Source organism: Oncorhynchus kisutch, linkage group LG19, assembly GCF_002021735.2.
Source record: "Oncorhynchus kisutch isolate 150728-3 linkage group LG19, Okis_V2, whole genome shotgun sequence".
Lineage (NCBI taxonomy): Eukaryota > Metazoa > Chordata > Actinopteri > Salmoniformes > Salmonidae > Oncorhynchus > Oncorhynchus kisutch.
Window position 1 is genome coordinate 13,035,995 of NC_034192.2, and position 14,254 is coordinate 13,050,248.

Genomic DNA, 14,254 nt, shown 5'->3' on the forward strand with positions numbered 1-14,254 from the left:
GCACAGACATTGAAGAGGATTTTGACAACATTCCACAATCAATCACAGGCCACAATCAACAGCCTGATCAACTCTATGCGAAGGAGACGTGTCGCACTGCATGAGGCAAATGGTGGTCACACCAGATACTGACTGGTTTTCAATTTGGCAAATTTCCTTATATGAATTGTAACTTGAATTTGTTGTGTGTTGCGTTTTTTAATATTTTTGTTCAGTATAGTTGCTATGCAGGCGGATCAGTGTTGTGCTGCTCTGAGGATCCCTTCTAGCCACGGATGGATGATGTTGACATCAAGTACAATCCAATGTGTAAAGTCTGTAAATGTTAGTGTTGATCGTCTCTAGAGAACGTTTGCAGGCGTGTAACCTGTTTGTGTGTGTTTCCCCTCACAAGGTCTGGAGTCTCTGCAGATGCCACCCACCCCTCCCTCCTCCCACAGCAGTGACTCAGAGGGCTGTCAGAGCCCGGTACACGCCAGCACTCCCCAGAGCCCCTCCACCCCCTCTTCTCCCCTCAGCCCTGCACCCTCCCAGGCCGGCCTCAAGGTGTCTCAGCGCACACCCTCCTCCCTCTCCAACTCCCCTCTTCTCACCGCCCCACACGTACGTACAACACAGACTGGGGACCAGGGATTCACTGAAAAGATACAGGGACCCTGTCGGCATAATATGAATCCGTCCTACCTTTCTTCAGGTAATCACTGATCCGAGAGAGATTGGATAAGTTAATGCGAGGTTACCACCCTATTGTGTTCACCAATCCAACCTGGTCAGATCAGTGACAACCTCACGAAATGGAAGGAATGAGCGATGGAGCTATTCAGAGAACAGATACAGGGACGTCACTGAAATAAGACACAGTTTGTCAGCTTATCTGATGGACTCTGATGACACTTCCTCTCTCTTCCTCCCCCTGTAGAAGCTGCAGGGCTCTGGCCCTCTCCTGCTGACAGAGGAAGAGAGGAGAACCCTGGTTGCCGAGGGTTACCCTGTTCCCACCAAGCTGCCCCTGTCCAAGGCGGAGGAGAAAGCCCTGAAGAAGATACGCAGGAAGATCAAGAACAAGGTGGGTCTTGTGATTACGATTCGTGAGTTGAAATGTCAAACAACAGCTAGGAACATAAATATAAACTCAACATGGAACAGTGTCGATGATTTTACTGAGTTAGAGTTCATATCAGGAAATCAGTCAATTGAAATAAATTAATGAGGCCCTATTCTTAATTTGCCATGGATGGGCCTGGGAGGGCATAGGCCCAACCACTGGGGAGCCTGACCCACCCACTTGGGAGCCAGGCCCAGCCAATCAGACTGAGTTTTTCCCCACAAAGTGCTTTAATACAGACAGAAATACTCCTCAGTTTCATCAGCTCACTGGGTGGCTGGTCTCAGGCGATCCTGCAGGTGAAGAAGCAGTTTGTGGAGGTCCTGGGCTGGCGTGGTTACACGTGGTCTGCGGTTGTGAGGCTGGTTGGACGCACTGCCAAATTCTATAAAATGACATTGGAGAGGAGGCTTATGGGAAATGAACGTTAGATTTCCTAGCAACTGCTCTGGTGGACATTCCTGCAGTCAGCACGCCAATTGCACGCTCCCTCCAAACTTGAGACATCTGCGGCATCGTGTTTCGTGACGAAACTGCACATTTTAGAGTGGCTTTTTATTGCCCCCAGCACAAAGTTCACCTGCGTAATGATCATGCTGTTGAATCAGCTTCTTGCTATGCCACACCTGTCAGGTGGATGGATTATCTTGACAGAGGAGAAATGCTCACTCATATGTTTAATTCTTTTCTATTTCTGCCTGTGCCAGATGTAATAACACACTTCAGAGTGATACAGTGAAGCGATACTTCCGTGAGCCATAACAGGGGTGTAATTTCGACATCCTTTCTTTCAGATCTCTGCTCAAGAGAGCCGCAGAAAGAAGAAGGAGTACATGGACGCCCTGGAGAAGAAGTGAGTCTTTCGTGATGTTCTCATTCAGCGCGAAATCAAATGTGTTGCTTTGGGAATGTGTTTTTTGTCTCCCATTTCTTTGGTAATTAATTAGTGTCATTATCAATAGATAAAGACTTTATTATGGCAATGACAATTCATTAAACTCAACGGTGCTTTTACACAAATACAGTAGTAGCTTCTGTCTCCCCGAGTTATTATGCCTTCCTGTCACTGATCTTGTAATTCCCCCTTTTGTCCACAGGGTGGAGAACTGCTCCAATGAGAACAGTGAGCTGCGCAGGAAACTGGAGAATCTGGAGTGTACCAACAAGTAAGAGACATACATTATACAGTGCTCCAGGTTATGTTTCGTGCTTCATCCTTTCCTACAATATTAATCCAACCTTGTAAAATTATCACACAGCTCGCTGAGTCGAACGGAGCGTTATGTTTTGCTATGTTTTCATGTGTTTGTGCACGAATACACACCGTGTAACATTGTCTGTGAAGTCATATGTTAGTCCAGTGAAGTGTATAATTCTCTGCTGTTCTGTTCAGCTGTGTGTCTATTTAGCTCTGTGTGTGTGTGTGTGTGTGTGTATTGTCTTTGGCAGGATGTGTGTGAGTGTCTATGACTAAGCTCTGAGCCCAACTTTACCTTCTGCCCTTTCTCTCTCCTCTCCCCCTCGTCCCCTCTCCCGCCCCTCGTCCCCTCTCTCCTTCCCCTCTCTCGCCCCTCGTCTCCTCTCTCCTTCCCCTCTCTCGCCCCTCGTCTCCTCTGCCCTTCCCCTCTCTCTCCCCTCGTCTCCTCTCCCCTTCCCCTCTCTCGCCCCTCGTCTCCTCTCCCCTTCCCCTCTCTCGCCCCTCGTCTCCTCTCCCCTTCCCCTCTCTCGCCCCTCGTCTCCTCTCCCCTTCCCCTCTCCCCTCGTCTCCCCTTCCCCCCTCTCTCCCCTCGTCTCCTCTCCCCTCCCCTTCCCCCCTCTCTCCCCTCGTCTCCTCTCCCCTTCCCCCTCTCTCCCCTCGTCTCCTCTCCCCTTCCCCCTCTCTCCCCTCGTCTCCTCTCCCCTTCCCCCCTCTCTCCCCTCGTCTCCTCTCCCTTCCCTTCTCTCGCCCCTCGTCTCCTCTCCCCTTCCCTTCTCTCGCCCCTCGTCTCCTCTCCCCTTCCCTTCTCTCACCCCTCGTCTCCTCTCCCCTTCCCCCCTCTCTCCCCTCGTCTCCTCTCCCCTTCCCCTCTCTCTCCCCTCGTCCCCTTCCCCCTTCGTCTCCTCTCCCCTTCCCCCCTCTCTCCCCTCGTCTCCTCTCCCCTTCCCCCTTCTCCCCCTCGTCTCCTCTTCCCTTCCCCCCTCGTCTCCTCTCCCCTTCCCCTCTCTCTCCCCTCGTCTCCTCTCCCCTTCCCCTCTCTCTCCCCTCGTCTCCTCTCCCCTTCCCCTCTCTCTCCCCTCGTCTCCTCTCCCCTTCCTCCCTCATCTCCTCTCCCCTTCCCCTCTCTCTCCCCTCGTTCCCTCTCCCTAGGACTCTAATACAACAGCTACACTCTCTGCAGGCGGTGGTGGCAGGGAAGGTTCCCCGCTCCTGCAAAGTCACTGGCACCCAGACCTCCTCCTGCCTCATGGTGAGTCTCCTCAACTCAACCCTCAGCCCTGTTTGTGTGTGCTCGTGTGTGTGTGTGTGCTCGCGTGTGTGTGTGCTCGCGTGTGTGTGTGCTCGCGTGTGTGTGTGCTCGCGTGTGTGTGTGCTCGCGTGTGTGTGTGCTCGCGTGTGTGTGTGCTCGCGTGTGTGCGTGTGTGTGTGTGTGTGTGTGTGCTCGCGTGTGTGTGTGCTCGCGTGGGTGCGTGTGTGTGTGTGCGCGAGCGCACATTTGTGTTTCATATCGATTGGATAACCTTTTGTTTTTCATTTGATATAACTCCTGCATGCTCTGTGTGTCAGCTGTTGTGGGCAGCCTGTCTTGTCTTTTTCATGTAAGTGCTTGACTGTGGAGCCTAATAACATATTGTGTGTGTGTGTGTGTGTGTGTGTCTAGGTGGTGGTGCTGTGCTTCGCTGTGTTCCTAGGGAGTTTCTACTCCAGCCTGGGTCCTTGCTCCTCCATCACAGAGACTGGCCTCTCCAGAGACATGGCCATGCAGGAGTCTTACACAGCTACAGGTACTACACACACACACACACATAGTCAGTCACACATTGCACATTCATGTTTCATGGATTAATGCTGATCTTTTTACAGTGCATGGTGTGTGTGTGTGTGTGTGTGTGTGTGTGTGTGTGTGTGTGTGTGTGTTAGCGAGGCATTAGCTCTGAATCTCTGAGTGCTGAGAAAGTAGCCGTGTTGCGTGATCCTACCAGTCACACACACACACACACCTTTAGGAGTGTTTTGGCATGGCCTCCTGGAAGAGTGTACACTTGAATGTCATTATTTCCCATTCAGAGGGACTATCATTAGCATGATTAAACTGCAATGCAGCCATTTTATGATGATTGATCTTTGCTCCCCCTACAGCTCTTCTCCCTCCCACACACAGCCTGTTTGCCACAGAGCCCAGCATTTGTGTTGCTGGCACTCTGCCCCTACAGCAGAACAATCTGTTTTGTAGGATATGTACAGAGCAAGGTTTACTGTTGGTAGGGTTAGGTTTAATGTGTAATCCATATTGTTAAGAGGGTTGTAGGATTGCATTAGTAGGAGACACGATCGCATCAAAGGATTATACCGTCCCTAAAAAAACAAAAGACGTTTCAACAAAGACAGATGGAAAAGATAGGCATGTCATTGAGTACTTTCTCCTTTCTGGACATGATGTGATCAGGTAAAAATGTTTTTTTCTACCCATGATCCTTCACAGTGAAGTCCAGGAGCCTGCTGTCCTATGAGGAGAGAGGGCTGGACGAGCCACACCTTCTGGGTCTGGGCGGGGACTATCCTGACCAATTGGAGAGGCCCACGGTTGTCATGGCAGCGTGGCGCACTGAGAAAAAGCAGCAGAAAGGGGAGGAGTCACATCGGACTGAGACACGCCCACCTTTCAGCAACAGCAGTGATACGAACCCACAGAAACCCCTGCTTTTAGACCTGCACAGGTACGACACACACACACACACACACACACTTATAGTAGGCGATGATATCAGAGACTGTATGAGACAGAATAACTGTTTTTTTTACACGATTTTGGGGTATTGGTGTCAGTAAAAGTCTAGTGCTGTAGTTTCTTATCTGTTCGTCTCTCTTCTGCGCCAGGTCTCTGGAGCAGAGGGTGAACGACAGTGCTAAAATCATAGAGCTGGAGAGGACAGTCAACGAGACGTCATAGGGTCTACCTCTGACCCCTCACCTTTGACCTTCCCTCTGCAGGAGCAGGAGACGGAGGCTCTCTGTATTTATAGAATATTTTTGGATAACTTTGTTATTTTATCGTATGTAGTTGTTGTTCTTTTCTATTGTGTTTTTATTCCATTCCAAAAGTACACCACCTCTTTGATATATTTTTGTGTTCGTACTTTGCTTTTATTTGCCTTACTTCTTTATATATTTGATGACATCGTTTTGCTTCAGCCATTATGCTCTTGTTATATTTGAGTGAGTGGTATTTTGCTCTGTATTTCTATGGTGATATTCCCCTCGGTGTGATGGCGGTGTTATGAGAATGGGGCCCCGTGGCTCTTTGAATACTCTGCTGATGTCTTCACAGTAATGGGGCTTAGTATCTCAAATGCTATTTCCTTTACGTATTCTTTTCCTATCGTTTTTTGTCAGGATGGACTCAGAATCGCACGCTGTGTCCTTATTAAATACGAGTCTCTATCAAAAGCCACAGGCCTTCGTAGCAAGTCCTATTTTTGTAAATATAAATGTCAGCCTGCATGTATGAGGTCAGTAAACGCAATGTTGACTGATGTTTGATCGATGGTTGGATGCTGAGACAATCAAGTTGTGTATGATACAGCGTTATGACAAAGTACTTCATACCAGATCATGTGTGTGGGGAATGTGTTGTTTGCTAAACTAAGAAACTTGCCTGTTGGAGAAAACACAATGGTGGCCTTGTGATATGTAATGAACCAGTATGATGTTTCTGCTAGGTCATAGTCTCTACCACCTGCACTGTCTCCCACATACACACAGATGAACAGAACCATAAGCACCTTCTCCTTTGGCCTGCACCCTGCAGTCAATCCACTCACACAGCATCCCCAAAGAGTCCATTTTATTCTTATTTATTCCATATAAACTGTAGAGTCACATTTTGCCTCCACAGGAACCTGTCTTTGTCTTTATGGGTTCTGTCCTTCTTGGCTTTTGACTAAAACAAATAAATATTTTCCGTAGTAAAAGCATCGACTGCCGTGTACGATTGCCCTGCTTTGAAGTGTGATTGTAAGTCATGTACTGTGTGTTTAAGACTGTAAGCACGCATACCCCCACTGTGAGCATGTGTCAGTCAATGATGACATAAGCGCCAGAAGTCGTACTAAACCCATCCCAAAGGTTTGGCCCCCAGACATTCAAATCAACTTATTCAAATGTTTTAACCCAGTGGTTCTCCACTGGTTTTAACCCGGGAACCAAATAGAACCAAATTGTCTCAGCCGCGATCCAATATTTGCACGGCGATTTATTTATTTATTTATGATAAAAGGCAATCTGGATTTTTTTTTACAATGCTATATTGATAGTACATGTACTAATTATATGACAAGGGAACAACAGTCCCTCATTTTTCATTATGCCCATATTCTTGATGAGGAATGTTGAGTTCACTGGTTTGAGACTGTAAAATCAACAAAATCCACCAAATAGTTCTACTGGTTTCTACACACTTTCTACCTGGTTTTAGTCATTTCAGCTCAGAGTGGAGTATTTAGGAATATATATATATATATATCAGACACTTTCCAGTTGAGAATCGCTGTTTTAACCCACACTCCAATATTCAACCAAATTAAAGCTCTGCCTCTGGACAACGGGTCTATTGGACACAACTGGTGTGTGATCGTGCGTGTGTATATGCATATTTCTGTGTGTGCATTTTGTAAAAGGTTGTGTCTGTCTCCCTGCCTGTGAAAGAACTGTCAGCCTTGATTATTCTCCTTTTTTTAACCTCAAATCACATTAACCTAATTGTGTTAAGGCAAAAATGTTCTGACCGAGTGATTGGCTTAGAATGGACGTCTCGTGGTAGCGAGGTTGGACAATAACTGCGTTTCACAGAAAGACAAAACAGACGGATTCACTATAAATGCAAAAGCATCCTTTCCATTCCTCAACTAATTAGTAATTTCTCTATTCATTCCCATAGTGGGTTATAATGATGCAACTGATAAGTCAATTCTGACCAACATAAAAATAAAACAACGAGTGAGGTGACATGGCTAGCGGCCCATGTGCCATAAAAAAAATGACAATTTCTCTGGTATGCTAATCTATAATACGGGTTTGGCTGATCAGTGGGCAACGGCCAAGATCATGGATTGTCACCTCACTCAAAACAAATTTGTGGTGGCTAAAACCATGATTTGCTCGAACAGTAAAGGCTATTAACCTCATGATTCATGTATTGAAAGTGTCTGTCCTGCCATTGTGTCTGTGTCCTCGCTGGGGCCTTCTGTTGTGGTGAGCGAGCCACTCTCCTACCCCCCCCCCCCCCCCCGAATCAGCTCGAAAGACAAATGCGTTCTGATTGTGTAACATTTAATAATGCAATTGCGGGAAAAACTCTGCTTTGGAAGCTTCACGAAGAGAGGAGGGTCTCAGCCTTCTGTAGGTAGAATTTTATTTATCAACTCTCAATAGTCTGACATGGCGAAGTGTGCAGCGGGTATTGCGGGGAGCCTGTAGGTCTCATGGGTAGGAAATAAAATGTACTGTTGGATGAATACATGGCTACCAGCAGTGTGTACTAGAGTTAGCGATCTAAGTGGTGTGTTTTTTGTTTCCACTTCCTCAGGTTTTGAACCTTAAATGAATTATCCTATGATATGAGTTAGTGCACATACAGATGTATGTACCGTAAGGTAGAGTACCTTATGGTAAGCTGTAGACCACACTATCTACCGGGAGAGTTCTCGTCTACAGTGTATTACTCGTAGCCGTCTATTTACCACCACATACCGATGCTGGCACTAAGAGGGCACTCAAACCAACTCTATAAGGCCAACTAGCAACAGGCTGGCTCACATCAACAGCATCCTCCCGGATACCCTAGACCAGTGGTTTCCAAGCTTTTTATAGTCCCGTACCCCTTCAAACATTCAACCTCCAGCTGGCGTACCCCCTCTAAGCACCAGGGTCAGCGCACTCTCACATGTTGTTTTTTGACATCATTGTAAGTCTGCCACACACACACACACTATACGATACATTTAATAAACATAAGAATGAGTGTGAGGTTTTGTCACAATCCGGCTCGTGGGAAGTGACCAAGAGAAGGGTGTGCTTGAAAGGATGCAAATAACTCTGCAATGTTGGGTTGTATTGGAGAGAGTCTCAGTCTTAATTCATTATCCACACACAGTCTGTGCCTGTATTTAGTTGTCCTGCTAGTGAGGGCCGAGAATCCACTCTCACGTAGGTACGGCATCAGTGTCTTAACAGTGTGATTTTCCAAGGCAAGAAACTGAGCGCAGCCCAATCCAGAAATCTTGCAATGGCTTCTGATTAAATTTCATTTTCACAGAACTGCTTGTTGCAATTTCGATGAGGCTCTCTTGTTCAGATATCGTTAAGTGGACTGGAGGCAGGGCATGAAAGGGATAACGAATCCAGTTGTTTGTATCGTCCGTTTTGGGAAAGTACCTGCGTAATTGTGCACCCAGCTCACTCAGGCGCTTCTCTATATCACATTTGACATTGTCCGTAAGCTTGAGTTAATTTGCACACAACAAAAATCATACAATGATGGAATACCTGTGTGTTGTCCTTGTTAATGAAGACAGAGAAGAGCTCCAACTTCTTAATCACAGCCTCAATTGTATCCCACACATTGAATATAGTTGCGGAGAGTCCCTGTTATCCTAGATTCAGATCATTCAGGTGAGAAAAACATCACCCAGATAGGTCAGTCGTGTGAGAAACTCATCATTATGCAAGCAGTCAGACAAGTGAAAATGATGGTCAGTAAAGAAAATGTTAAGCTCGTCTCTCAATTTAAAAAATGTTTTGTCAATACTTTGCCCCTTGATAACCAGCGCACTTCTGTTTGTTGTAAAAACGTCACATGGTCACAGCCCATATCATTGCATAATGCAGAAAATACACGAGAGTTCAGGGGCCTTGCTTTAACAAGGTTAACCTTTTTCACTGTAGTGTCCAAAACGTTTTTCAAGCTGTCAGGCATCCCCTTGGCAGCAAGAGCCTCTCAGAGGATGCTGCAGTGTACCCGAGAGCCTCTCGGTGGATGAGGCAGTGTACCCGAGAGCCTCTCGGAGGATGAGGCAGTGTACCCGAGAGCCTCTCGGTGGATGAGGCAGTGTACCCGAGAGCCTCTCGGAGGATGAGGCAGTGTACCCGAGGACCTCTCGGAGGATGAGGCAGTGTACCCGAGAGCCTCTCGGTGGATGAGGCAGTGTACCCGAGAGCCTCTCGGTGGATGAGGCAGTGTACCCGAGAGCCTCTCGGTGGATGAGGCAGTGTACCCGAGAGCCTCTCGGTGGATGAGGCAGTGTACCCGAGAGCCTCTCGGTGGATGAGGCAGTGTACCCAAGTGAAGTCGGGAGCAACTACTTGCATGAGCGTTGCGCCATCAGTACAGACACCAACGCATCTTGACCATCAAAGTCCATTTGTGTTGTTTGATGAAGGCCTTGTCTGTATCGTTTTTTGGGGCCTTTTCCCCTAGCATTGTCCCAGCCATATCCACGGCAGCAGGAAGAATTAAGTCCTCCACAATAGTATGGGGCTTGCCTGTCCTAACTACTCGGTTGCTCACCATTAAATAAACTTCTAGCCCCTTCTTATTCATGGTTTCTGTTTATACATGTCTTACTACTCGAAAGTTGTCTTTATTCTCGCTCAAAAAACTTCCGTGGCTTATTTTTCAAACGATCATGTTTCGTTTCTAAATGTCTGCGCAAGAGTGAAGATTTCCTATGAGAGAGTAACGGTTAATGTGATTGGATGTTCATTATTTGACTAGGCTACCTGTATTTGACATTGTGTTGTTATTTCGCGGAACGCTAGATGGTTTCATTTTATTTTTGGCAGTGAAACGAGGCTACTCAGGCGAGAAAAAAACCTCACCCAAATGTATAGCCCCGTTAGAAAATATAAATGTACTGTTTGAAAATGTGAAAAGAAATAGTGAACAAACCCCGTTTGGGAATACGTGCCCTAGACCCACTTCAATTTGCATAGCGCCCCAACAGATCCACAGATGACGCAATCTCAATCACACTCCACACTGCCCTTTCTCACCTGGACAAAAGGAACACCTCGGGAGACTGAAAAGATTTGGCATGGGTCCTCAGATCCTCAAAAGGTTCTACAGCTGCAACAAGAGCATCCTGACCGGTTGCATCACCGCCTGGTCTGGCAACTGCTCGGCATCTGACCGTAAGGCGCTACAGAGGGTAATGCGTACAGCCCAGTACATCACTTTTGCCAAGCTTCCTGCCATCCAGGACCTATATAATAGGCGTGTCAGAGGAAAGCCCATAAAATTGTCAGAGACTCCAGTCATCCAAGTTATAGAATGTTTTCTCTGCTACGGCACAGCAAGCGGTACTGGAGCGCCGAGTCTAGGACCAAAAGGCTCCTTAACAGCTTCTATCCCCAAGCCATTAGACAGCTGAACAATTCATAAAAATCGCAATTTACATTGACCCCCCCCCTTGTACACTGCTGCTACTCGCTGTTTGTTTGTTACCTATGCATAATCACTTCTCCCCCACCTACAGCTGCACCATCAAAAGCATCCTGACAGGTTGCATCACCGCCTGATATGGCAACTGCTCGGCATCTGACCGTAAGGCGCTACAGAGGGTAGTGCGTACAGCCCAGTACATCTCTACCCCCAAGCCATAAGACTGCTGAACAATCAAACAGCCACCGGACTATTTACATTGACACCCCCATTTGTTTTGTACACTGCTGCTACTCGCTGTTTATTATCTATGCATAGTCACTTCACCCCCACCTACATGTACAAATGACCTCAACTAACCTGTACCTCCGCACACTGACTCTGTACCGGTACCCCCTGTATATAGCCTCGTTATTGTTATTTTATTGTGTTACTTTTATCATTTTTTAAAAACTTTGTTTGGTAAATATTTTCTTAACTTCTTGAACTGCACTTTTGGTTAAGGGCTTGTAAGTAAGCATTTCAAGGTTAAAGTCTACACTTGTTGTATTCGGCGCATGTGACAAATAAAGTTTGATTTGATTTGATTTTACTTAGGAAATTCTGGGGTCCTATATTGACTAGGGTGACCAGTCGTTCCTGATTTCCGAGGACAATCCCACATTCTTGTGGCCTGTCCCCGGCTAGAGCGGTCTCTGAAATTGTCCCCGATTAGCCCTCAGAAAGAAAAAAGCAACTCTGAAGTTAAATTGAGGCAGATATTTCAATAATCAAACGCTGTATCCAATCATCATATTTGCATGTACAAACGCTGTATCCAATCATATTTGCATGTACAAACGCTGTATCCAATCATATTTGCATGTACAAACGCTGTATCCAATCATATTTGCATGTACAAACGCTGTATCCAATCATATTTGCATGTACAAATGATGTTTATCCCTGTTCCAAACTCATTTCCTCCTACGGTTACGCCGCAGACCTTTAATGAGAACGTTTGATCAGTGATACATTGTAACCACTGCATGAACAACTATGCCCATGGCTAGAAAGTGCATCCAACAGCATCGGCTACCAAACTTGAGTGATGGTAAAATTGCTAGATAGGCAAAGATTAATAAGGAAACTGTGGATGGGTAGTTGATTTCTGTGTTGTAAATAACACAAGTGTTTTAAAGGACTATCGCGAAATGTATAGTTTAGTATATGCAGTTCCTTCCATGCCATTGTTTAAAAATATATATATATTTACACAGCTACACTGGTCATCTTAATTTTATATAGCAACTGTTTCTAATTGTCAACTCGAAATTCATGACAATCCCTGGATTAGGTTGCACATCAAAATATATTGAATCATGCATTCCTGCTTCCACTGCTTAGATGAAATAACTTTTTAAAATACCTCAGTAGCCTATGTATTGCACTTCTTAATGAAGGTCTATGATTGACTTAGGCTCACCACATTATGGGCTGGTGCCACCAACAAAGTTAGTGTCACCAGTGACAGCAGGGAGAAATTAGTTGGCTGTGCGCACGGTGCTGTGGGCTGGTTTGGATGGAATGCCAGGGCCGAATTGTTGTCCCAGTCCACCCCTGCTCTGCCCTACTTTTACCATTGTGATGATGCTGAGGCATGGTGAGGAGGAGCAGGAGTATCCCACAATGCCCTTGTCGGGGCCGGAGATGGATGCTGCCTGCTGCAGCTCGTGAGCTTCTGTTGAGCTGACGCTTGTTGATGCCGCCGCAGCTCGTGCTTTCATTTCCAGACCGTCAGCTCGCACTAGTTGTTCGCGATCACCAGCGCGTGCTTGACCGTGCGGTGAACACCGGTCCCCGCTGCTGTGGATCCCTTCAACCACCGCGACCATAAAAAGGACGGACACTGTCATCCAGCGATACCCACCGTATACCGTCTCTGTCTCCCGGAGTAGACGGGGAGAGGGGGTCCAGTGCCGTCCGCAGCATGAGCATGGACCCCCTGGCCAAGCCCTGCCCGTCCCAGGCGGAGCACAACCCCGGGACCTTCAGCGGCCGACTGACCGCGCTGGAAGCGGCCGGGGATGACAGCGAGTCCGGCTGCGGCGAAGAGGAGGCCATGGGGGGCAGCGATACGTTCACTAGCCTCGTCGAAATGGAGGTGGAGACGCTGGAGGAGAAATTAAAGGGTCTGGCTTTTAGGAAACAGATTTCGTATAGGTGAGTCAACAGTAGAAGGCTAGCCTTCAGGAATAAGGGCTAGACGTCATTTGGATAAAAACGAGGATTTAGACAAAAGAGACGAAAATGGGATTATAGGACTGTAGATTATTCTCTTCCCATTTACATTCACTTGGACTGTTGTTTGTTATTGACAAACATTGACAAAAACACAATGAACAGACACACACACATCTATGTATATATATATAGAGAGAGATGTATATATTTTGACAGCACACATATTTCCGACATAAGGTCCTCTGAAATACTGTATTATTACTATTATGGTAGACATTTACATGATTAAATTGTGTTAACTATCAGAGTAGGCTCTCTGACTGAACCAGCATAGGTTTTAGCACACCGGCTTTCTGACCTAGTGTCCATCGTGTGTGTGCGCATTGTTGTATTTTCTGTGTGTTGTCGTGTGTGGGAGGGGAGAGGGGGTTAGCTCTATTGATTTGCAGACCGTGTTTCTGTGTTCGTGTGTGTGTGTGTTCTCTCGCCGTGATGTATGTATTCTCACGCCGCGTGTGTAGGGCAGGCTATTCTCCCGAATGCCAGCTCGGATCGCCTGCTGAGACAGGTAGCTTCTGGGGTTGTGGAATTGGCTAATGCCCACCCAGAGGAAGCTATAGCTTTCGTTCTGACTTTGTGTGTGTGTGTGTGTGTGTGTGTGTGTGTGTGTCTGTGTGTGTGTCTGTGTGTGTCTGTGTGTGTCTGTGTGTGTGTGTGTGTGTGTCTGTCTGCCTGTTGTATTGGAAAACGGTTTGCTTTGGAGGTCAAATCAATACCGCCTAATGATTTGTTTGCCTTTTGGTTTGAGTGGAGAGATGTTAACATCTTTAGTCTGTCTGTCTGTCTGTCTGTCTGTCTGGTTTTTAATAGCCATAGTGAATGAAGGCATCATGATTACATGCAGCTCCTGTGTCTGTTTGAAGTCCAAGCTCACCATGGTCTATGTGTGTGATTCAAAGAAACCTGAGAAATTATGCTGTTGAACATCAAAGGCTCTAAGTGTGTGTGTGTGTGTGTGTGTGTGTGTGTGTGTGTGTGTGTGTGTGTGTGTGTGTGTGTGTGTAGACAATGACTCCTTTCAGACCTGTAATAGGTATCTTCTTCAGACAGACAGACAGATAGATAGATAGATAGATAGATAGATAGATAGATAGAGAAAAGTGAGAATAGAGAGAGTGTACTTAGTGTGTTGTATCCCCACATTGAGCTAACTCCTACTGGGTGAGTGATCACACAGGACTGTGTTCCCAGAAAGCTCTCGGTCCTTTCATCTATTCTGAGACGTCTCTGT

The 14,254-nt window shown here is 46.6% G+C and overlaps 2 protein-coding genes across 3 annotated transcripts in view; both read left to right on the top strand.

Moving 5' to 3' along the window:
• Positions 1 to 6,281, top strand: part of creb3l2 (cAMP responsive element binding protein 3-like 2) — a 28,082-nt gene extending 21,801 nt beyond the window's left edge. Inside the window, exons 5-12 of the mRNA XM_031797970.1 lie at positions 395 to 603; positions 920 to 1,066; positions 1,900 to 1,958; positions 2,203 to 2,271; positions 3,453 to 3,552; positions 3,964 to 4,087; positions 4,786 to 5,020; positions 5,181 to 6,281. Of these exons, the coding sequence (XP_031653830.1) occupies positions 395 to 603; positions 920 to 1,066; positions 1,900 to 1,958; positions 2,203 to 2,271; positions 3,453 to 3,552; positions 3,964 to 4,087; positions 4,786 to 5,020; positions 5,181 to 5,253 (1,016 nt within the window). The 3' untranslated portion in view covers positions 5,254 to 6,281. The remainder of the gene's footprint in view (positions 1 to 394; positions 604 to 919; positions 1,067 to 1,899; positions 1,959 to 2,202; positions 2,272 to 3,452; positions 3,553 to 3,963; positions 4,088 to 4,785; positions 5,021 to 5,180) is intronic.
• A 6,145-nt stretch (positions 6,282 to 12,426) lies between these two features.
• LOC109879103 (diacylglycerol kinase iota) overlaps positions 12,427 to 14,254 on the top strand; it is a 59,857-nt gene continuing 58,029 nt past the window's right edge. For both annotated transcript variants that reach the window (XM_031798640.1, XM_031798641.1), the window contains exon 1: positions 12,427 to 12,942. In XM_031798640.1, the coding sequence (XP_031654500.1) occupies positions 12,710 to 12,942 (233 nt within the window). In that variant the 5' untranslated portion in view covers positions 12,427 to 12,709. The remainder of the gene's footprint in view (positions 12,943 to 14,254) is intronic.